The 25,393-nt window shown below is 45.3% G+C and overlaps 1 protein-coding gene across 3 annotated transcripts in view; it reads left to right on the top strand.

Moving 5' to 3' along the window:
* Positions 1–25,393, top strand: part of LOC127593070 (brevican core protein-like) — a 71,364-nt gene that overhangs the window by 7,088 nt on the left and 38,883 nt on the right. The window contains exons 2-9 of one of the 3 annotated variants that reach the window (XM_052054285.1): positions 17,317–17,487; positions 18,331–18,483; positions 18,614–18,723; positions 19,647–19,761; positions 19,839–20,182; positions 20,286–20,371; positions 20,785–20,944; positions 21,173–21,464. In XM_052054285.1, coding sequence (XP_051910245.1) covers positions 17,430–17,487; positions 18,331–18,483; positions 18,614–18,723; positions 19,647–19,761; positions 19,839–20,182; positions 20,286–20,371; positions 20,785–20,944; positions 21,173–21,322 — 1,176 coding nt within the window. In that variant the 5' untranslated portion in view covers positions 17,317–17,429 and the 3' untranslated portion in view covers positions 21,323–21,464. Of the gene's footprint in view, positions 1–17,315; positions 17,488–18,330; positions 18,484–18,613; positions 18,724–19,646; positions 19,762–19,838; positions 20,183–20,285; positions 20,372–20,784; positions 20,945–21,172; positions 21,465–25,393 lie in introns of those variants that run through there. The other 2 variants (XM_052054287.1, XM_052054286.1) reach the window with 2 other exon arrangements.

Genomic DNA, 25,393 nt, shown 5'->3' with positions numbered 1-25,393 from the left:
ACTCCAGAGTGGAAGAGAGTCCAACCCCTCTCGAGAGAACTGGCACCAGAACCCAGGCTGTGTGTGGAGGCAAGTCCGACTATATCCAGTCGGAAATTCTCTGCCTCACACACCAGCTCGGGCTCCTTCCCTGCCAGAGAGGTGACATTCCATGTCCCAAGAGCTAGCTTCTGCAGCCGAGGATCGGACCGCCAGGGTCCCCGCCTTTGGCTGCCGCCCAGCTCACATTGCACCCGACCCATTTGGCCCCTCTCATTGGCGGTGAGCCCATGGGAAGGGGGACCTACGTTGCCTCTTCGGGCTGTGCCCGGCCGGGCCCCATGGGTGTAGGCCCGGCCACCAGGCGCCTGCCAACGAGCCCCACCTCCAGGCCTGGCTCCAGAAGGGGGCCCCGGTGACCCGCGTCCGGGCAAGGGAAACCTAGATCCATTTATTGTATTCATCATTGGGGTCTTTGAGCCGTGCTTTGTCTGGCCCCTCACCTCGAACCTGTTTGCCATGGGTGACCCTGCCAGGGGCATAAAGCCCCAGACAACTTAGCTTCTAGGATCATTGGGACACACAAACCCCTCCACCACGGTAAGGTGACGACTCACGGAGGGCCCCAGAAAATCCAGTTCATTTTATTCTGCTTTGGACATTGAAACTGGAAAATATGACTTGCATTCAATAAGTAAAGAATTCCAATTCCAAGAAACCAAGAAACGATTAAATTCCATATTAGAGTTTGGAATTATGTTGCTTTAAAAACAATTGTAAATTTTTAAGTCAGTTTAAATATACTGTGTGTGCGGTTGTGTTTGTGAACATGTATCTAATTTTATTTGCTGTAATTATTTTAGGAGTATGTGACATTGGTGATCCTCGTTACTCAAATACTGTATGTAGATGTTGCTCAAAATTTATCATGCTCTCCTTCACATCAGACCTCAAAGTTCACAAAGGCTGTGGGAACTTTGATAATTGACTTAATCATTGGCCAAGAAGAGGAGCGGCTGTTACCTGCTCCAAAACGAAGTTTTTGCAGCACCCCTCCCCCCAGACATGAGTTTGTTTACATTTCATTTAGCAGAGCTGCGCAGAAGCCAGCCACAACGCTTTGCAAGAAAAAAATGAGTTAGGTACTGTATTGCAGAAGTGTCCCCAGCATATCCAATTTATTTCATTCAGCTTTGGACATTGAAACTGGAAAATATGACTTGCATTCAATAAGTAAATAATTGTTTCATCTAAATTCCATATTAGAGTTTGGAATTATGTTGCTTTAAAAACAATTGTAAAATTGTAAGTCAGTTTAAATATACTGTGTGTGCGCGGAGTATGTGACATTGGTGAGCCTAGTTACTCAAATACTGTATGTAGATGTTGCTCAAAATTTATCATGCTCGCCTTCACAGCAGACCTCAAAGTTCAAAAAGGCTATGGCAATTTTGATAATTGACTTAGTCATTGGCCATGAAGAGGAGCGGCTGTTACCTGCTCCAAAACGAAGTTTTTGCTGCACCCCTCCCCCCAGACATGAGTTTGTTTACATTTCAATTAGCAGAGCTGCGCAGAAGCCAGCCACAACGCTTTGCAAGAAAAAATGAATTAGGTACTGTATTGCAGAAGTGTCCCCAGCATATCCAATTTGTTTCATTCTGCTTTGGACATTTCAACTGGATCATTATGATTTGCATCCAATAAGTAACAACAGTAAGTATTCTTTAGTAAGAAATCATGTTTGCGTTGCTCAATCAGTCTTGATAACAGAATTTCCTTATGTGGGACATGACTACGGTACACGTCCTTTATGAACATGCAAGTGTGTTAACAAAATACATGTGTAAGAACACAAGCAGTAAAATGCAAAAATATATGCTCCAACAACACAAATAACACAAAAACGGCAGTATACAGTACAGGTATATGAACAAAATACATTATAACAAGAGTAGTCACAAAATGAGGGCTCTTTGCTCCAAAATGAGACCTATAACAGCTGGTGGCTTTTCTTTCCAATCACTCACTATCTCGAACTTGACCTCCCCTCGATCACCACCCAAGACAGCGTTGCTCAGCTGATGTTGTGCAACAAATGTCTGAAGGCATCCACGGGACCCTTCAAAGTCCTCCATGCCCATAGCGCGATGGAACTCGCCTTCTCTCTGATTAGCGCTCCAGTTAGCGCAAATTGTTTTCAAATCTCTAAATGACCTTTTCAAATCTCTAAATTACCTCGTGCCACCTTACCTCGCTGACCTCATCTGGTCTGCGGACCAGACATTATTAGAAGGACCAAGAACTAAACTGAGGCTCAGAGGGGATGGAGCCTTTTCTGTTGCTGGTCCCTCTCTCTGGAATGACCTCCCACTGAACATTCGGCAAGCCTCCTCGCTGCCCATCTTCAAAACGCGCCTCAAAACTCACTTGTATTCTTTGGCATTTGACTCACCATGACTTAGATTTGTTCTTGGTTTTGCTGTTCGGTGCTTTCTACCGTATTTATTACAGACTGCGTTACTGTTTGTTGTATATGTTAAATTGCTCCATGTAAAGCACTTTGTATGCAGCGATGGCTGTTTGAAAGTGCTCTATAAATAATGTTGAGTTGAGTTAGCATGATAGCAGGTCAAGCATTCCAGGAAACGTTCATTTACTCTACAGTCCGTCGAGCCACAAGCAACTTGCTTTGAGCATCTAATCGGATGCATTCCATGTTCCCTTCCACAGTCATTACCATTCCTTTGTTTGGATGCAACGATCGACAGGACGTAAATGTAAATGAATGGAATAGAAAGTCGTTCACGATTCCAGTAAACTCATGCTAATAGAGAGATTCTGCTGTTTTTGTGCCAAAGAGAGTAAAAAGTGGTGCAGACAGTTATTCCGCGGTATCGAACGGAACTTGCTTGAGTTTGCTCCAATTCGAGCTTCCGTATGGCTTCCAGGTTCCAGGTATCGGAACGTTCGTCCGTTGTTATGAATCGATCACTAATGTAATATCCATCCATCCATATTCCACCGCTTATCCAAGGTCGGGTAACAGGGGCAGCAGCTTTAGCAGGGAAGCCCAGACTTCCCTCTCCCCAGCCACTTCTCCTAGCTCTTCCCGGGGATTCTGAAACGTTCCCAGGCCAGCTGAGTGACACAGTCTCTCCAGCGTGTCTTGGGTTGTCCCCGGGGCCTCCTGCCGGTGGGACATGCCCGGAACACCTTTAAAACTCATTTCGGCCGCTTGTATCTGGGATCTCATTCTTTCGGTCACGACTCATTGCTCATGACAGTAGATGAGGGTTGGAACGTAGATCAACCGGTAAATTGAGAGCTTCGCCCTTTGGCTCAGCTCCTTCTTCACCACGACTGACCGATACAAAGCGCGCAGAGCAAGCAGCAGCCGCTTCACCGCTGCGCCTGTCGATCTCTCATTCCCTCCTGCCCTCACTTGCAAACAAGACCCCAAAATACTTAAACTCCTCCACTTGGGACAAGATCTCCTCCCCGACCCGGAGAGAGAACTCCACCCTTTTCCGACTGATTTTCATCCCAACCACTTCATACTCAGCTGCGAAACGCTCAAGTGAGAGTTGAAGGGCCCTGCTTGAAAGAGCCAATAAGCAGAGATGTAATACTGAGGCCACCAAAATGGACCCCCATCAACACTTACACTGCGCCTAGAAATTGCCAATGTCCGTAAAGTTTATGAACAGAATCGATGACAAAGGGCAGCCTTGGCGGAGTCCAACCCTCACTGGAAACGATTCTGACTTACTGCCGGTAATGTGAACCAAATTCTGACATCTGTGGTGGAGGGACCAAAGTGCCCGCATCAGGGGATTCGGTACCTCATACTCCTGAAGCAATCATATAATGTAATATCGTACTCAAATGTGTAATGCATAGATTTTTATTCTGGGTGAGGGAATTTTCGTTTGACAGAAGTCCATAGATGGCAATACTTACTGTAATTATGTTTCATTGAACAATTATAATATTTAAGTCTGGTTTAAAAAATATGAACAGGTATATACATTTGTGTTATTACAGTTGCTGAAACATATAGATGTTGCTTGAAATTTATCATGCTCCCCTCAAAACAGACCGCAGAGTAAAATAAAAGTTAAAGGCTGAGCAATTTTAGTTTATCGTTGGCCATGAAGGGGGGAGGGGCTGTTCCCAGCTCCAAACCCTCGCAGTTGCACTGTTTGAACCTAGTTTATTCAGCTCCCCTCCCCCACACTAGTTTGAGCACGTGATCAATTAGGAGCGCGGTTCATACAGCAGCAACAAAGCTTTGCAAGAAGAGTTGAGTGTTGCAGTCGTGTCCCCAGAAAATCTAATTCGTTTTATTCTGCTTTGGACATCGAAACTGTATAATACGAATTGCATCCAATAAGTAAATAATAATGATGTTTCATCACAATTCCATATTAGCATTTGGGAATAATGTTGCTTTCAGAACAATTACAATATTTTAAGTCGTTTTTAAAATATGTGTGTGTGTGTATATACTGTATATATATACAGTATGTATATACACACGCATGTATATATGCTGTGCTCATTTTAGGAGTACATGACATTGGTGTAAACAAGAGTTCATAAAATATGTTGATATTGCTTGACATTTACTATGCCCCACTTCAAAACGGACCTCAGAGGAAAACTGAAGGAGTTTTGGTTATGAAGGGGCGGGGCTGTTTTCACACCCCAAAACGTCACAGTTACGTTGCAGGAAACGAGTTTCTACAGCTACCCTCCCCCACATCACGCTCGCTGACCATCAATTAGGAAACGCGCGCTTTGCTACCTGCACAAAAGGAAGGCGTTGAGAAGAGTGAGCGTACGAGTCAGCATCATCGAGAAAACCCCAGAAAGTGACAAATACTTCAGAATTAAAGCAGGTAAGACACTCAAGTTTTGAATATTTTCTTACAAGTTAGTTATTCTAAGTAATTCGGGCAGGCTCAAAGGTTCGTGTTATATCAGCATTAGAGTGAAACCAACTATATGAATAACTCTACTATGCTGTACCTAAGGAGTTGTCACCAAGATAGAAAGTTTCCTCTCAAACAATAAACTTTCAATAGGCCGTCAGACACACAATACAGCGCCACAGAATAGGCCGTTGGTGTGGTAAAATCAAGTTTTAACACCCCCCCCCCCCGCCGCCGCCGCCGCCGCCGCTGTCGTCGTCGTCGCCATTTTAGTTGAGCAGAAAATTAGTTGCAAATGACCCAGCGTCTTTCGCCGCCGCCGCCATCTTAGTTGAGCAGAGAATTAGTTGCAAATGGAACCAGTGTCTTTCCATATACAGAAAGTAACTGCAAAAAGACGATGTAAAATACCAAGCAATTTACAGATAACAAAGTGGGTTGAACGAAATATTATACTGTGAACCATTATCAACACAAAAGTTAAAATAAAATTATAAATAAATAAAAAATAATAATAAAGGTTAAATGTGTGGATCACAAAAACCTATGCATTTTGGGCTGAAAAACCCCCCACTTATATGAGGAGAGATGCATATTTTCTGTTTGTTAAGCTTTCTACTATTTTATGGGGACATTTTGATGATTTTTTTTGTGGCAACATACATTGTCACTGTCATCAACCTTTGCGATTTGTAACCACACTCGCTCATCGTTTATTGATCCCAAATATCCTTATTGGCAAAGCCGAATTAGTGGTGATTGAAACTTTTACTTTTCAAACGTCAAACCAGTTATTGGCCCAGGCTTATAAAAACACACTAGTGATGCATTCTTAGCATGAATCTTAACCTTATCATACTCATATCAACTTAGTGATTAGACGTTAATCGGCAAATTAGTGGATGAATGTTGATGTAATTCAAGGAGAAAAAAAATGCTCTGGCGTGCAGAGATTTAGTGAATATGCGTTCATTTTAGTCGCCACATACTAAGAGAAATTTCCTCTTCTGGGAATATAATAGGATGAACGTGGAAGGAATTCAAACAAATTTGATTAGAAAGTACACATGATGCGTTCAAAGAATTAATGTAAATATTGTAATTATATACAGAAATTGCATCTTAATAGGTGTATGAAAAGATTGACCTGGGTACAGCTCACGTGGAAAATTGTTCTCTCCGCACTCTGTGTCGGCCATCATTGTTATTGGATTGCCAAATACTTGGAAATAAGCCTCTCTTTGTGACGCAGATGATTCGCCAAATGTGTAGTGGCAACTAGTACAGTATTAAATTTACATTTATTAAGTTTTCATTTTCTGAAATATCGATTGCTGGTATTGGCAGCCTCCACGATAACCTTAAAATAATGCCGGTATCAGCCTGATACCATTATTTGGTTTCGGCACTTACCTATCTTTGCCAAGCACTGGAAATGAGTGATATAGACATTTTTAAAAATTATAATAAGTCGACTTTTAATTGATTACCCGGTCAGTTTCAAATGCTTTATTTGCCCATATTAAACAAAATAAGTTATTTCTATAAGGTATTTCTGTTTTGCCATGTTAATGTGTTCGATTAATATTTTATCCCACAGAACTATCTTGTCATGTAAGCCTGAATTATCAGTACTATTCTCTAACATCATTAATTGCAATGGTATTTTCTGATTTTTTATTTTTTTTTAATAACAGATGGACAATCCCACTGAAGATGGTGATTATTCTGACTCAAGTCTTTTTGGATCAGATGAGGAATACAAACCAACTAAGACATCCTCTGAGTCGAGTGATGACGAGGAGATATTCCATCCAAAGGTAGAAAAATTGTTCTCTTATGATACATCCAGTGAAGACTCTACAAGTCATCAGACATATGAAGCAGAGGAGCACAGTCATGTCTGCAATTCGTAAAGAAGGTAACCCATTAACCTATGTAAAAACAAAAGATGAGCAAAGAAGATCCTTCTTTAACCATAAAAGCATTTACAAAAAGGGAAGGCAAACGAGTTTGGCACAGAAGTCATTATTGCTTCTACTGTGGCCAATCAAATTTAAAGATGGCAAGGCAATTGGAAAGGAAACATAAGGAATCACAAAATAAATTCTGTGGGGGGGTTTGTGAACACATAACAAAGGAACAAACTACACAATCAACTCTGAGACGGTCCAGTCTCCTACAAAAGGAAAGATGACAGAAGTACAAACGAGCACGAAAGCAACACATTCTACCCGTATGTAATCAACTCTTTTCACGCGTAGCAAGTCTACTCCTGTAGCGTTCACACGTCCCATTTTATATCGGTGCTGCCCCGCATACTAGCATTTACTCCAGAGTAAATGTTTAAACCACCTCCTGAGCAGGGTTACATTTGCTCCGTTTTAAGCTGTTTTCAGGGGCTACACTGGTGTAACTTTGTACGTGGCAACGCTCGACATGGGGGCAGTCGGCTTTTGGGGTGGGGGGGGGGCAGAACGGATGAATGGATGTGTCAAGAGTTTTAATTTCTCCATATTTTGTTCCGGTCAGTTGTCACGCAGTATGAGGAACATATATAAATTATATTTAATCCTTGTGTATTTTTAGCCGTTATAAATCAAATGTTTCTTGGGGGAAATAATGCGGCGTAAATTCACTCTAGCACCTAAAGCACTATGAAATGACATACAACAAAAATTTCTACTGTACAATATTACACGATCGATTACAGCATTGTTTTGGGTATTTTTGTATTTAGATTCATGTTCTTACCATTTCATTTATCAAATGCATTGCCCACACTGGACAATGTAATCTATCAATAATATAAAAGTTGTTTTTCGAAACCCCTGCTATTCGCGTTCAATAGAGACCAGGCTCGTTCACTGGCTGCCACTGGAATGCACTTGAAGGGGGAAGATAATTTATGGATGATGGTTATTTTGAATCAGGAATCAGTATTTTATTTCTGCCAAATATTTGCATTGGTCGAACAAAATTTAATTATGTCGGTTGGTTCACACTGACTAGCATGAAATCATACAAGATGTTCTTGTAACATACCTTTCAAATGTTATATGTTGCCCAGTAAATCTTCTCTATTCTTAATGGAAGCACGAACTTGTATTTAATACATAATACAATGATTTGCATGTCATGTTCAACCTCTATTTAATTGGCTACACTACTATGTTGGAATTGATGGCTGCAACACGTTCCAAACAAGCTGGGACAAGGTGGTTTTGGATGCAGTGCTCTCTGATAGGTCGAAGGTCATGGCCTTTGAATGTTATCTGTTTTTGGCCTTGCCGCTTACATGCACTGATTGGTCCAGATTCTCTGAACCTTTTGATATTATGGACCAAAGATGACGTAATCCCTCAATTCCTTGCAATTATACGTTGTGAAACTCTGTCCTTCAACGATTCAACTTGTGGTGACCCTCACCCAATCTTTGCTTGTGAATTCAGGATAGCTACTTTTTGACCCAATCATGGCACCCACCCATTCACAGTTAGCCTGTTCACCGGTGGGATGTGACAAACAGGGGTTTGATGAGCATTTCTCAACATTATTTTTTTTGCTAGCTGTTCCATCTTTTATGGAACGCATTACAGCCATTAAATTCTAAGTTAAATATTATTGGAAAAAATTAAATGTACATTGAACATTGAATGTTGTCTTGTCTTTGTAATGCTTCACTTAAGTATAGGTTGGACATGATTTGCAAATCATTGTATTCTGTTTTGGTTGATGAGCATAATGTCCCAATTTCACTGGAATTGGGATACTAAATGAATGCCTTGATAGCATATTTTTGTTCAACACTGATTTAGTAAAATGTGTCACTTTGTTCTCCTTTTCATGTGGTGGTATCGACCTTTAGCCCCAAAAAGGGAAAAGCATCTCTCCAAAAGAGGGAAGACTGAATTGGATGGTAAGCTTTGGATGAGGAACTATATCTCTTTTTTCATAATTTAACCAGTTAAAATGCATGCAATGTATTTGACAATGAGTGTCAAATCAGGGATGTCCCATTTCATTGCAGATTCGAGTCCAGGCGGGGACCCTGGCGGTCCGATCCTTGGCTGCAGAAGCTAGCTCTTGGGACATGGAATGTCACCTCTCTGGCAGGGAAGGAGCCCGAGCTGGTGTGTGAGGCAGAGAATTTCCGACTGGATATAGTCGGACTTGCCTACACACACAGCCTGGGTTCTGGTACCAGTTCTCTCGAGAGGGGTTGGACTCTCTTCCACTCTGGAGTTGCTCACGGTGAGAGGCGCAGAGCAGGTGTGGGCATACTCATTGCCCCCCGCCTCAGTGCCTGTACATTGGGGTTCACACCGGTAGACGAGAGGGTTGCCTCCCTCCGCCTTCGGGTGGGTGGACGGGTCCTGACTGTTGTTTGTGCATATGCACCAAACAGCAGCTCAGCATACCCACCCTTTTTGGAGTCCTTGGAGGGTGTGCTGGAGAGCACTCCTGCTGGGGACTCCATTGTTCTGCTGGGGGACTTCAATGCTCACGTGGGCAATGACAGTGATACCTGGAGGGGCGTGATTGGGAGGAACGGCCCCCCCGATCAAAACCCGAGTGGTGTTTTGTTATTGGACTTCTGTGCTCGTCACGGATTGTCCATAACGAACACCTTGTTCAAACATAAGGGTGTCCATATGTGCACTTGGCACCAGGACACCCTAGGCCGCAGTTCGATGATCGACTTTGTAGTTGTATCATCGGATTTGCGGCCGCATGTTCTGGACACTTGGGTGAAGAGAGGGGCGGAGCTGTCAACTGATCACCACCTGGTGGTGAGTAGGCTCCGATGGTGGGGGAAGATGCCGGTCCGTCCTGGCAGACCCAAACGTATAGTGAGGGTTTGTTGGGAGCGTCTGGCGGAATCCCCTGTCAGAAGGAGTTTCAACTCCCACCTCCGACAGAGCTTTTCCCATGTTCCGGAGGAGACGGGGGACATTGAGTCCGAGTGGACCATGTTCCGTGCCTCTATTGTTGAGGCGGCCAATCTGAGTTGTGGCCGTAAGGTGGTTGGTGCCTGTCGTGGCGGCAATCCCCGTACTCGCTGGTGGACACCAGCAGTAAGGGATGCCGTCAAGCTGAAGAAGGAGTCCTATCGAGCCTTTATGGCCTGTGGGACCCCAGAGGCAGCTGACGGGTATCGACTGGCCAAGCGGACCGCGGCTTCGGTGGTCGCCGAGGCAAAAACCAGAGCGTGGGAAGAGTTCGGTGAGGCCATGGAAGCGGACTTCCGGACGGCTTCGAGGAAATTCTGGTCCACCATCCGACGTCTCAGGAGGGGGAAGCAGTGCACCACTAACACTGTGTACAGTGGGGACGGGGCGCTGCTGACTTCGACTCGGGACGTTGTGAACCGGTGGGCAGAGTACTTCGAAGACCTCCTCAACTCCACCAACACGCCTTCCTTGGAGGAAGCAGAGCCTGGGGACTCTGAGGTGGGCTCTCCTATCTCTGTGGTTGAAGTCACCGATGTGGTTAAAAAGCTCCTCGGTGGCAAGGCCCCAGGGGTGGATGACATCCGCCCGGAGTTCCTCAAGGCTCTGGATGTTGTGGGGCTGTCCTGGTTGACACGCCTCTGCAACATCGCGTGGTCAACAGGGAGAGTGCCTCTGGATTGGCAGACCGGGGTGGTAGTGCCTCTTTTTAAAAAGGGGGACCGGAGGGTGTGTTCCAACTACAGAGGGATCACACTCCTCAGCCTCCCTGGTAAGGTCTATTCAGGGGTGCTGGAGAGGAGGGTCCGTCAGGAAGTCGAGCCTCCAATTGAGGAGGAGCAGTGTGGTTTTCGTCCCGGCCGTGGAACAGTGGACCAGCTCTACACCCTTAGCAGGGTCCTTGAGGGTATGTGGGAATTCGCCCAACCAGTCTACATGTGTTTTGTGGACTTGGAGAAGGCGTTTGACCGTGTCCCTCGGGGAGTTCTGTGGGGGGTGCTTCGTGGGTATGGGGTACCGAACCCCCTGATACGGGCTGTTCGGTCACTATACCACCGATGTCAGAGTTTGGTTCGCATTGCCAGCAGTAAGTCGGAATCGTTTCCAGTGGGGGTAGGACTCCGCCAAGGCTGCCCTTTGTCGCCGATTCTGTTCATAACCTTTATGGACAGAATTTCTAGGCGCAGCCGAAGCGTTGAGGGGGTCAGTTTTGGGGGCCTCAGTATTACATCCCTGCTTTTTGCAGATGATGTGGTGCTGTTGGCTCCTTCAAACGGGGCTCTCCAACTCTCACTGGAGCGTTTCGCAGCCGAGTGTGAAGCGGTTGGGATGGAAATCAGCACCTCCAAATCTGAAACCATGGTCCTCGGTCGGAAAAGGGTGGAGTGCCCCCTCCGGGTCGGGGAGGAGATCTTACCCCAAGTGGAGGAGTTCAAGTATCTTGGGGTCTTGTTCACGAGTGGGGGTAGGAGGGAGCGGGAGATCGACAGGCGGATCGGTGCAGCGTCTGCTGTGATGCGGACGTTGTATCGGTCTGTCGTGGTGAAGAAGGAGCTGAGCCAAAGGGCGAAGCTCTCAATTTACCGGTCGATCTACGTCCCAACCCTCACCTATGGTCACGGGCTATGGGTCGTGACCGAAAGAACGAGATCCCGGATACAAGCGGCTGAAATGAGTTTTCTCCGCAGGGTGTCCGGGCTCTCCCTTAGAGATAAGGTGAGAAGCTCAGTCATCCGGGAGGGGCTCAGAGTCGAGCCGCTTCTCCTCCACATCGAGAGGAGCCAGATGAGGTGGCTTGGGCATCTGATTCGGATGCCTCCTGAGCGCCTCCCCGGTGAGGTGTACCGGTCATGTCCCACCGGGAGGAGACCCAGGACACGCTGGAGAGACTATGTCACCCAGCTTGCCTGGGAACGACTCGGGATCCCCCGGGGAGAGCTGGAAGAAGTAGCTAGGGAGAGGGAAGTCTGGGCTTCCCTGCTAAAGCTGTTGCCCCCGCGACCCGGCCCCGGATAAGCGGTAGATGATGGATGGATGGAAAAAACCTTACACCCAAAGAGCAGGCAAAATCTAAATTGGAGAAAAAGACAAGTACTTTTATTTTTTTTACGTATAAAATCCACATTGTAAAGCTATCACAAGGTGGTCTTTGTGAGTATCATTAAATTGCAATTGTCATCATATTTAGGGTCTCCCAGAGCAAATTTGAGGAGACCATGGAATGAAGAAGAAAAGGCTGCTGTGGAAAAACACCTGGGGAGACTTATAAAAGGGTGTCAAGCAAGAACAATGCACTGACTGCAAAATGAAAGAGCCGCAGGCCTTGGCTCAAAGAACCTGTAAAGACGTAAAGAACTTCAAGAAAAGATCTGCTTCTCGAGTTCTTCATTTTTACATTTAAATTTTCTTGCTGGAGTATTTTTTTTCAATTCTTTTCTACTCTTCCTGAGCAGTGTTGTTAAAAATGTTCTACTTGAGGTGAGATTTAATGTTGACATGTACTTATAAAGTTTTACAATATATTTGATTTAGTTCCGTAAATTAATTGGCCAAAGCATGGGTCACTTTTATTGTAGTATTAATTGTACAGCAATCAATCGGTTCAAGTTGTGATTGATATATAATGTATAATTGAGGAACTCTGCTTATCTTAAGTTAACTATCAAATTATTCATAAAACAGACTACTCACACTTTTTAAAATTAAAATACAAAATGTCTGCTGTGTAATTGCAGGTTAATAAGAGAGGAAAAACTCTGAAGGCCATACCAAAAGTTGATTTGTATGCTTAACTGCAACAAAACCAAAAAAGATAAGATATTTTAACCAAAGTCACAACAGGAGTGAGGACTTTGAATGTGCCCATTCAGAGTCCTCACTCCTGCTATGATTTCAGTTTCAAGTCTACTTTTTATTGCTCTGTTTTTTAAAGAAGTTGAAGTGGGGAAAGTAGTTGGGGTGACATCTAGTGTACAAATCTAAGACTAGTTCCTCTCTAAACCTATCAGAAAGGGTGGTCCTCACTCCCTATCTGGAGTTACCCGGACCTCACAAATATAGTCTTACAGGAATGTGTGTGTGTGTGTGTGTGTGTGTGTGTGTGTGTGTGTGTGTGTGTGTGTGTGTGTGTGTGTGTGTGTGTGTGTGTGTGCGCGCGCGTGCGTGTGTGTGTGTGTGCGTGTGCGTGTTTTTATTTGTCCCTTTAATCGTATCTCACCTGTGAACTATGTTGCGTCCGAAGGTAAAATAACAAGGCCAGAGTGGAGCCAAACACTATTTTCTTCACAGGCAATTAACGGTAAAGCACGAGTTTGTATGACTCCCTTCGTTGCCTTTACAAAACCTTCCTTTTTCTATCTCAATGGTATGTTTCAAGCAAAACTGCCACCAGGTCAACAGTCAGAGAACAGAACGCTGTACCGACGACACCCATATCACGCATGATGAGTCCAGCTCTTAATAAGGCTGGCTGTGTTGTTGTTACTGATTTATTGCTTGATTGTATATGTTAGTTTCTCCATCTAAAGCAGTTTGAATGCAGCGATGGCTGTTTGAAAGCGCTCTATAAATACAGTTGAGTTGAGTCCCCCCTCCACCCCCATTTGAGGCTTGTATTTCTCAAAATAAAATTTGAATGATTCTTATTCTTATTCTCATGCCATCATCGTAGCTATTTCCACGTTGAGAAATACTGATGTTGAGTTGCAGACCACAAAGACGTGAAGAATCAGTGACATCATTTTTCTTTTATTAATGGCCAGTCTTATAATAGCGTGACTGAAAATAAGGTTCGGTCGGCAGCCATATATTTGCGATGAACACGTTTGCATGCAAGAGTCCTGCACATTTTTCTAAGTGAGGCATTGTGTCATGTGGCAAGACATGTCACGTGTTTTATGGACGACGTGTTTCTAGCGTTGAAGCGACATAAGCTTTGCTCTGAGCGCTTCGATGAAGACACCCTCAACTCCTTCATACTTGGGCAATCAATGGAATGTTTTCAGAGGTGGATGTGACAAAAAGTAAAGATGTCAACATGAATTTAGGTGACCATCGAACGCACGTTTTGCACAGAAGCGACGTTTCAATGGTGCGAGGGCCATTTTACCTTCGTGTCGGCAACGAAAGAGCCATTTGAACCGTTTTATACAAGATTCCAAACTCTTCAAATGAAGATGCATATTCTTTTTCTCTTCCTCGTCAGTTCTGTCGCAAACAATTGTTGAAACGGGGCAAAGCGGTATGTCAGCCCATCCGCCTTAACGTAACTGGCTTGCATATGAGCCATCAATTTAATGTCAAAGTTTGGGCCTCTGTGTTGTTTTGGTTTCAACGATATTGATGAAGATTGGATGTTGCCGTAATTGGATGTGAGATGGACAGTTTATTCCGACTTTTTTACAATCATATGAGTGAAATGCTTCTGAAGGCTATTTGTCATGCTAGTCAAAATCTGAACCGATATTCAACATCAAACTGATGTCAGGGTGCCCCCGCTGGGTTATTGGTTGTTGATGCCCATTTATAAAAATCATTTGTGAAGTGATGTTTGAGGTCAGCGGCCCGGTCGTCCAGTGGTTAGCACATCGGCTTCGCAGTGTAGAGTTCAATTCCAGCTCCGGCCTTTACCCCGCTGGGTTATTGGTTGTTGATGCCCATTTATAAAAATCATTTGTGAAGTGATGTTTGAGGTCAGCGGCCCGGTCGTCCAGTGGTTAGCACATCGGCTTCGCAGTGTAGAGTTCAATTCCAGCTCCGGCCTCCCTGTGTGGAGTTTGCTTGTTCTCCCCGGGCCTGCGTGAGTTTTCTCCGGGTACTCCGGTTTTCTCCCACATTCCAAAAACATGCATAGCAGGCTGATTGAGCACTCTAAATATTCCCTGGGTATGAGTGTGCGCGTGGATGCTTGTTCGTCTCTGTGCGCCCTGCGATTGGCTGGCAACCGATTCAGGGTGTCCCCTGCCTACTGCCCGAAGACAGCTGGGATAGGCTCCAGCACCCTCCGCGACCCTAGTGAGGATCAAGCGGTTCGGAAAATGGATGGATGGATGTTCGAGGTCATTTTTTGGCAGTCGTGTTCCTGAGACATGCGCTTGTCATTGTTGTTGTTGGATTGACATAAGACAGGAGATGTGAGCCAATCTCTTTTTTCGTCAATGGATGCTGCAGCATCTTGTTTGCTTTCAAACTTAGCTTGTAGCTGACATGCGCACATTTTCAGCATAACGTCTGTGAGGGGTGCAGGGGTGGCCAAACGTTTTGGACCAAAGATCGACATAGATCAACCAACATCCCGCGACCGCCCCCGTTGTAGCTCACACGTACCGTTTTAAAGTGCTTCCCTGGGCCCTCGAGATTCTTATTCTTTCCCCGCGCGCTCGGTGAATTGTACATGAAACAAACTCCGAATGATAACGAAAAAAGACAAGCTGCAATTGCAGACTGCTGAGGGCGAACAACTTCCTGTGATGCAGGTCACACGCCACCGTCGGTTAAAGATTTACCTGCTTTGTTTTATTTTATTTTTTGAATACTTTTTTCTGAAAATGAGACTGATAGGATGATTAGGGTGCAGTGTAAATTAACTTAAAAAATATAGTTCTAACACGCACAAAGACACACACCTTGTTGTTTGTTTTTTCCGCGATTCAGTCCGCGATGTCGAAGTAATGGGCACCCCCGCTGACTGGTGACAGGATACTTGAAATCTCTCCTCTTTCATCGATAACAGCTTCAAACAACAAAGTGTATGCAGAAAAAGTGGTGAAGACTGCGTGACTGTGTGTGTCTTTGTCACGTTGTACCCGAAGCGATAGGACAACAAAAAACAACCAGTAGTTGATCCCCGAAATAGCAGACACAGAAAAGGTTTGTCAGAGAACAAAAGAGGTTTAATACAAAACACAAAATACCCGTCCGGAAGAACAACAAAAAGCGCTGGTCAAAATAAGGACCAGGAAATAAATAAGGAGACAACAGAAAACGCTTGCGAAAAAATAGCAAGGATAATAATTTAGGTGAACGAATATGATCTCACACAAGAGGGTTTCAAGCCGCGCAATAACAGCTACAAGGCTTTAAGGTAAAGTCGAATAGTAAATGGGCGAGAGAATTGGCACGGCGTGGAATACTCCGGCAGTGAGTCGACTGCCAGAGCGCCCAAATAAAGCATGTGTCCCCAATGGGTGACAGGTGTGCAGGGGGCAAGCAGGGTTGAGCGGAAAGAAATTTCACCTGTGCTGTATGAAAAAAAAACTATATTTTGTGTTGTATTTGTTTTGTGAAGGCAATACTTTGTTTTTAGGCAATACCCTTCCCACCCACCCTCAATTCTGCTGCTGTAGATTGGAAATTTCCCCAGTGTGGGCAAATAAAGGTTTTATTATCTTATCTCATACGATATATGGGACACCATATCTCTCTCTCTCTTGATTCTTTGGGGAGGGGGGCTTGTACATACAGTGCATGTTCCCACTTACATATTTGACATACTTTGGAAAGTAGCCGCTCTAACGCGGTTCACTTTCCGCAGCTTCACTGTTTCACAGATTTTATTTAGTGCCGTTTACTTTTTAGTGCTTTTCACCCTTGAAATCAGAACGCATCGGCGGCGACGTGTCTCGATAGTACAGTATTTCCAAAAACTATGATATTTATTTAAAACGTTTGTTTTTTTTTGTAATAGGGCCTGAAAAGAAGATTTGGTCTTTGATTTCATTGTATATATAGTTAAATACTGTATAATGACTGCAAAAAAATAAAATTCACGACTTCACGGATTTCGTTTATCACTGGTTCTTTTTGGAACGTAACCCCCGCGATAAACGAGGGATTACTGTATCCATACACTCGACTCTGAATGCTTGGTAAGGGGTGTCGTTTGACCTCTACAGTTTTACATCTGTCTGTGATTGATTGGCAACGAGTGGGAGCGACGTGTTCAATGTGTTCTGTTATGGTCACTGGCTTTGTCTTTTGGACCCCCCTCCCTCTACTCAACTCAACTCAACTGTATTTATAGAGCACTTTAAAACAACCATTTCTGTATACAAAGTGCCGTATGTGGAGCAAATATCATATATCCAACAATAAAACAGCAAGTTCATAACAAAGACAGTAAAATGACGCAACTCACGACAAAGGGCAAATACAAAATCAAGTTGAAACGTTATGTTGCAAAACGCCTTCCTTGATGTTGCCAGTTAAAGTACAGCACAGATGCAAGCAGTACATTGCGCTTTACTGGGGTCATTTGCCTTTCTTTCGATTTCACGATGACAACAACCGCTTTGTTAGTGGTATACACCTTTGATATGTGTCCCCCGCTGAATCCCCTGTAGCACCGCCCGTTCCCATCTTTGTGATGGCTCATTGGCGAACTGAAAGGGCAGCCCTTTTTCTTTCAACTCTTCATGTTGTTCCGTGTGAACTGTGCTTAAATTCGGCAGCCAAGCCCGCTGGCTTCATCACATCGGAGAGTCATTCCACCTGACCAGAAAAGTAATTCCACCTGACCAGAGCGTATCTCTTCTCCTCGTGACGGACCACGGTAGCAGTCACCATGTCGCCATGTCTGCTGATGGCCTGCGTGCTCAGCTTGTTCGCGTCTTCGGTCATGTGTAAGTATGGAAGAGAAAAAAAATGCCTGGTCCCTTAGAAGAGTCATTTATTTTATTTACCAGTCGATATTTTGTATTAACTTTAATATGATTCATTCTGCAAGTCTGTCATGTATACAACAGGGATGTCCAAAGGTTTGATGCAAAAAAAAATGGAAGGATGAAAGGCCCCCTTAAAATTCATCAACTTTTTTAAGCTCAAGTCAGTCAAGAAAGAAATTATACATTGTTTGTACTGCTCGTTTCATCGGCTTTCTGTTCAAGGTGTTAAGGAAAGTAGCTGATTTTTTTGGGGGTGCCTAAGACCCCTCTTAACAACAGCCCAATCGCTTGGCCATAAACAGAACCAAAAAAGAAAAAAAAAAAAAAACGAAGGTGACCAGTTACCCGAGTATCATTAATGTAAGATATCCTTTATTTGTCCCACAATGGGGAATGTGACGTCTGGATCAATCAGCCATCAAGCACAAAGTGGAAGAAACTATTTTTGTCTCTTAAAATAGAATGATCTTTATTCACTGCAGTGTTTTGAAGATAAAAATGCTGTTCTTATCATGATAATGGCTTAATTGTATGTTTTTAGACGTTTTTTTGGGTCATGTGCCGGGCCACTAGGGGTCCTCGGACCACAGTTTGGACACCGCTTGTATAAGATAAGATAAGAAATACCTTTATTAGTCTCACAATGGAGAAATTCCCAATTCACCGCAGCAAAGTTATGAAAGGAAGAAGACTCAGGAGCGGTTGGCCAAAAGACTGCCAAGCCACCTCCTGCTGATACAAAGAGCACCCCCTGAATGAAAGCCCCTGTCAAACGACCGCTCAAAATGTGTCTGTCCTCAGACGTTGAGAGCGGCTTGTGGAAGAGATATGGCACGGGTTGCTTCCGCTTCTTCAGCATGCCCAGATGTTGGCATCAGGCCGAGGAGCACTGTGTCCAACAGGGTGGTCACCTGGCCAGCTTCCACGCACACCACGAGGTGGTGTTCTTGAATGGTGAGCATTAAGATTTGGGGAGTCCTGCCAATGGCAGGACACAATGCTTCACGACGTCCACCTATGTGAGTCGTGTTCTTGTGCTCAAACTAATTGCTGTGAGTGTTGTTGTTGTTCGCCTTTCCCAAAGGCCTGAGCGAGGGCTCCGCGAACACATGGGTGGGAATGCATATCGGGTGGTACCGCTATTGGCTTTTCTGGTGGAGGAAGTCCCTTTCTTTTACTGACGGAAGCTCTGTGGTAAGTGAATGATTTGGCATTCTTATTTATTTGGCAAAAAGTAAGATCTGGGGTGATAACAAGAAAAAGGTGGAAATATCAACATTGATGGAAGTGGATGGAAGTGAAGTGCTGACAGCGTACTGGCGTCCAAACATTTGAACAATAAAAATCAATTTTAAACTCTGGTGAAGCTTTATTGCAAGGACATTGTTGGAATTTGCCAATAAGATGAGAAAACCCGGACTAAAACCAAGGTCACAAGGCTAGAAAAGCACACAACAGGAAGATACATTTGATGGGAATGTGTGCGCTCAACCTAATGTTTTAGGCAGTCAAAGGATCCAAAAATAAAGGACATCATGCCGCACACACACTTGCTCTTGGTGTCAGTAATAAGCTTTAGCTGCAAAAATGTACTTTGAAAAAAAATTCAACCACCAGCAGCATGGAGTCTATTGACATGTACACTCAACTCAACTGTATTTCTCGAGCACTTTCAAACAGCCATCACTGCATACAAAGTGCTGTACATGGAGCAATTAACATATCCAACAAACAGTAAAGCAAATCGGTAACAAAGACGGTAGAAAGCACCGAACAGCAAAACCAAGAACAAATCTTAAGTCATGCTGAGTCAAATGCCAAAGAATACAAGTGACTATAGAACAGTGAAACAACTCGGGTCAAATGTACCCAAGAAATGGAGGGTAATCCTCTGCAGCCCCTTGAATTGGGTACGTGTTAAATCATCTATTTTTATCAAAAGAGTGTAAAAATCTTAATGAGCAAGTCATTCATTACATTTCTAGTCCAGGCTCCCCAAAAATCATTTGTTACTTTGGATAATTGTCGAGGTGGTTGTTTAGTGTCACAAGGGCTATGAGGAACATGTCCTGAAACCGACACATGCTCAAATCACATTCGTCCCTTGTAATGTACAGGACTTCCTCGACTGGGATCCTGAGCCATGGCACCATGAATGCGTTGTGGTGAGAGGGAACCGACGTCTCACCGACATGGATTGCGGCAAAGCCCTGCCATTCATTTGTCAAAAAGGTCCGAGAGTCATGAATGCGTCACGTACTTGGCCTCTTAGGGAATGTGTGCGCTCAACCTAAATTCCTTTCCTGCAGGCCATGGCTTCCCTTGTCCTACCTGTACATGTCCTGCGTGCACCTGTGATAAGTGTCCTTGTCCCAAGTTGGAGTGTCGTCCTTGTAGTTGTCCTGAGTGTCATTGTGCTACTTGTGCCCCTCCTACCACCTGTCCTCCTGTCCCCCGTCTGACCTGTCCGACTAATCCTCCTATGACTACCTGTCCCAGTCTTCCCACGTGTCCTCCTCCCCAGCTGCCAACATCAGGACCAGGTAATGTCACACACTGGAGTGAAAACTCTTCTCTGACGCACATGCCTGATGACGCGGAAGGTCCGGTTCTACTTCTTTTGGCGCCTCATCCGGTGAGTTTCGGACTTGTGGTGTGTATTATGCACGACAGCCCTTTTTCAGAGCGAGGAGTAGTTCTAACATTGGACTGTTATTGAATTTCATTTTTGACTGTAACAAATCGTGTGCGCGCAGGATGGATTCAGAGTTGACCTTTTGGGGCTGCTCGGTGTGGGCAGCAGCATCGCCATCAGAGGACAAGTCATACCGATGGCCGAAGAGTAAGTAGCCTCCCAACCTCCGTTCCCACAAGGAATTCAGTTCCCGCGACATGTTTGTGCGTCAAACAAATTGTTTTGAACCGGAAGATCCCGTGTTATCTTTTTAAAGATGCGAGTATGTTCTACTTTGGAATGTATCGAGATACCTATGCAATGACCTTTTAGTGGAGATAGATCAGAAGGAAATGGCACATTGCCAGGCCTGACAAGTTGATTTGAATGCACATCAAGTGACAACCTGAAAATCTGTTGCACTATTCTCTCTTGAACTGATGCCAAATGTAATCGCATCATTGGTCACTGTCACAACGAAGCGTCCTTGAATCGTTTCGCAACCCACACATCGAAAAGCCGACCGAATTGTCTTTTGTACATTCCTAGTTTGAAGACACCTGAATGAGTAAATATTGCAGGTTGATGTTCGAGCTGGTCGCGGCCAACGACACTGCACTGCTCCTGGTCTTTCGCGTGAAAGACGAAAAGATTCTTCTGACCGCCGACCTGAATGGGACCAAAAATATCGAGGAGAAAGAGATGGACTCTTTCCTCTTTGGACCTGGACACAACTTTGAGGTCAGCTCAATCACGACGTCGACGGTGTCATTTGGCATACATCTCCATGACTGCCGTAACTGTTTATTGGTGGACAGCAAGGTGGTCTGATGGTCATTTACATCAATTTCAGTGCACTATACGTATATACCAGAGACCTCTTGACAACCAGCCCATCGTTTTGTCTAGAATTGACAGTGAAAGAGCTCTTCGCCAGCACATTGCTCATACTGCTGTCGTGTCATTCAGGTGATCATCCGGTGCCACGTCGACCGCTTCCACCTGAGCGTCGACGGCGCCCAGCAGCTGGAGGTCGTGAACTGGGTTGGAGACCCGCAAAGCATTACGGCACTAACGATCGGGGATACCCTGTTGCTGAAGGACGTGAGGCTGAAATGATGTGACCGCCGCGGCCAGATCAGAAGCCCCACTTTCTTCAATCGACATATTGTCTATGGGGGGTTTCTTGACCGTTAATCTGCACGAGTCCATGTTTTGTTGCTGTGGAACAAATGCACTTCAAAAAAACCTGAGCATTGCATGTTTATGTCTCATTTAAGCAATGTTTTTCAAACCTTTTAGCCAAGGCACACTTTTTCCCATTGTTAAAATCTCGCGGCACACCACGAGCTAAAAATATGGGGGGAAAACCCCCAAAACGCTTATTAAACTCACCGGAGTTGATGGGTATTTAAAGCTTCTGGGGTGAGAGGATGCTGGCGTGTATGTCGCCGCTTCTCACTCCAAACTTTTCAAAGCTCAGATATTCCTTGATTGTGATTGATGTAACGAATCATCACGTCACCTGACCAATCAAACCCCAATTCATAACTTAGTCCACAGGCTAACGCCGGTAGCCTAAGCTTACCAGCTGTCACCACACCGGCCTTTCTCCCTCTTTATGGGGCGCCACAACTTCGTCGCCTTTGGATTATTCCTGATACTCCTGACGTTCTGCCATCATCCAGTGACAGGACTGCTCCACTATTCTGTCGCGGATCTTCTCCGTATCCGGAGGATTGCACCGGAGCCTCCGCCTCCGGAATTGCACCATCATCCTGACATCGCTGGCCTGCCTCGACGTCGCTACATTCACCACGGGTCGCGTAGACAGTATAAAAACCCTGGCTCAATCAACTCGACTTGGTCCACTTCTCGACACCCTCCCAGAAACTGCGGCCGCAAGTCCAACCACCATGCAGTAGCCCGTCTGGCTACGTCGCCTAACAGCACTGCCGCCGTCAAGCATGACACCTCCGCCGTCAACTTTGGACTGCTGAACATCCGCTCACTCACGAACAAGGGACACCTCATCCAAGACGTCCTCGCCGAACGCAAACTTGACTTCCTCGTTTTAACAGAAACCTAAACGACTTTGCTGCTCTGAACAACTCCACTCCTCCCGACTTTGTTTACATCTTCCGTCCCCGTGGCAACGGCCGTGGAGGACGCCTCGCGGTAATCCACAGCGAGAAGTGGAAAGTCTTGCCTGTCTCCGTCCCTGCATCAAGCTCTTTTGAATGCCTGGTGTTTAAACTCCCTGGACCCTCGCCAACCATCACTGCCACAGTTTATCGCCCCCCGAAGCCACATAGCAATTTTGTCAACGAATTTTCCAGCCTAATAAGATAAAATATCCTTTATTTGTCCCACACTGGGACAATCAATACACTTATCCACTCTCTCGGCAAATTAAATTTTGCTGAGAGATATCAATATTCACATGGACAACCCCGACCTGCCACTCACCAGAGACGTCACATCCTACCTGGAGAGCCTCGCGATACACCGTCTTATTGACTTCCCCACCCACATCAAAGGCCACACATTGGACTTGATTTGCTGCTCTGGCCTCTCCCCCTCCAAGCCCACTGCTGATGTTTTTCCTGAAACCGATCATTTCCTCCTCACTTTTAACACCGTACTCCGTCTCTCTACAATCAAAACCTCCCACCTAATTTCTTTTCGTAAAACCAAAAATATCAACATTGACACCTTCTGCTCCATTATCGACCGTTCCCCGGCCCCAGATTCCCTTTCAAACCCGGATGACCTCACCGCTCAGTACAACGCCTGCTCACAAATATTCTAAATTCTCTCGCCCCCTGAAGACCAGGACTGCTTCATTCTCTACATCTGCCCCCTGGTTTACACCCGCTCTTAGGTCATTGAAATAAAATAAGCGCCAACTTGAGCGACTCTATAAGAAAACCGGTCTCAGCATCCATAAGGACATGTACACTACCCATCTCACTTAATACAAGGACCAAATTGCACACACCAAATCCAGTTACTACTCCGACCTCATCCTCTCCAATGAAGGAAATTCAAGAACTCTCTTCTCCGTCATGAACAAAATCCTCCGGCCACCAAATTCTCTCCCCCCCCACCTGTACTCCACAGAAACCTGCAACTCCATAATGGAGCACTTCAATCACAAAATCCTTAAGATCCATCACCGTCTGAACCTTTTTCTTGTCATTTCTTCTCCAGTTTTGTTCCGCCCACGGCTGCTGAATTATCCAACCTCATACTCAAATCCAAGCCCACCACTTGCCAGCTCGATCCCCTCCCTTCATCACTTGTTAAATCCTGCCTTCCTTCCCTGTTTCCTCTCATATCTGCCATTATCCACTCCTCACTCTCTTCTGGTATTGTCCCATCACTCTTCAAAACCGCTGCTATCACCCCCAAACGGAAAAAACATGGCTCTGACCCCAACAACTTCGATAACCACCCCCCCATCTCCAACCTTTCATTCATCTCGAAAATCCTAGAAAAACACTGTTGCTGCTCAATTCCACTCCCACCTGTCCCTCCACTCTCTCTATGAACCCCTTCAGTCTGGTTTCCGCCCCCGCCACAGCACAGAGACTGCCGTAATCCGTATTGCAAATGATCTCCTCATAGCATCTGATTCCGGTTTAGTCTCCATCCTCATCCTCTTAGACTTGAGCGCCGCCTTTGACGCAATCTCTCACCCTATCCTCCTCAATAGACTCTCCTCCATTGGTCTCTCCCACACTCCTCTCAGTTGGTTCCACTCCTACCTCACCGGCCCCACTAAGTTTGTCCTCCTCAAATCCTTTACCTCAAAGCCCTCCCCAGTCAGCACAGGTGTACTACAGGGATCTGTCTTAGGTCCCCTTCTCTTCATCATCTACCTCCTGCCTCCTTACCGTATTCTCCGCAAATGTAATATCCACTTTCACTGCTTTGCTGATGACACCCAGCCCTACCTCTCCTGCAAGCCAAACTCTATACTCCCACCCCCCTCCCTCACCTCTTGCCTCTCCGAACTCAAAACTAGGTTCACAACAAACTTTCTTAAACTAAATGCTAATAAAACTGAAATCCTCCTTCTTGGCACTAAATCCGCTTTATCTAAAGTAAACAGTTTCTCCTTCAACATCGACAGCTCCTTAGTGTCCCACTGAACCCCAGGTCAAGAGTCTGGGTGTCATCCTGGATAGCATGCTCACCTTCCACTCACATATCAACACCATCACCCGCACTGCTTATTCCCACCTCCGCACTATTACCAAATTTCCAGAGAGATGGACCAGCAACAGAAAAGGCTCGATCCCCTCTGAGCCTCAGTTTAGTTCTTGGTACGTCCAGCAAAGACTGGTCCACAGACCTGAGGCGCCGGGCAGGGGTGTAGGGGCGTATGAGCTCTGAGAGGTAAGGTGGCGCGAGATTATTCAGAGATTTGAAAACGAAGAGGAGGATCTTAAAAATAATTCTAAAATGAATGGGGAGCCAGTGAAGGGATGCCAAAGTAGGAGTTATATGCTCCCTCTTACGAGTACCAGTCAAGAGGCGAGCAGCGGCATTCTGTACCAGCTGAAGGCGCTTGATGGAGGACTGGCTGACTCCAAAGTACAGGGCGTTGCAGTAATCGAGCCGGGATGTGACAAAGGCATGAATTACTGTCTCAAAGTGTTCATGTGAGAGGAAAGGTTTTATTTTGGCCAGCTGTCTAAGGTGAAAGAAGCTGGATTTAATAACTGCACCAATTTGCCGATCGATTTTGAAATCACTGTCCAGTTTAAGGCCCAAGTTTGAGACCGTTGATTTCAGATAAGGAGACAGGGGGCCCAGGTCTACAGGATGGAATGTACAAGGGCCACAGGGAACAAACAATATCACCTCTGTCTTCTTTTCGTTGAATTTCAAGAAATTTTGTGCCATCCAGGTTTTGGTTTCTTCCAGATAGGATAGGAGTGCCTTAATGAGAAGGGGTCTTTCTTGCTCACTGGGACATAGGGCTGGCAGTCATCTGCATAGCAGTGGAAGGGAATACCATGTTTCCTTAAGATGGAACCCAATGGGAGCAGATACAACGAGAACACCAGAGGCCCCAGAATTGAGCCCTGTGAAACACCACATGACAGGGGAGCAGTGCGTGACTCAGAGCAACCAAGGCTGACACAAAAGGTCCTGTCAGCTAGATAGGACCTAAACCAC

Source organism: Hippocampus zosterae, chromosome 20 (genome assembly GCF_025434085.1).
Source record: "Hippocampus zosterae strain Florida chromosome 20, ASM2543408v3, whole genome shotgun sequence".
NCBI lineage: Eukaryota > Metazoa > Chordata > Actinopteri > Syngnathiformes > Syngnathidae > Hippocampus > Hippocampus zosterae.
Note: the sequence above shows the minus strand (reverse complement) of the source record. Positions and strands in the feature narration are given on the sequence as shown.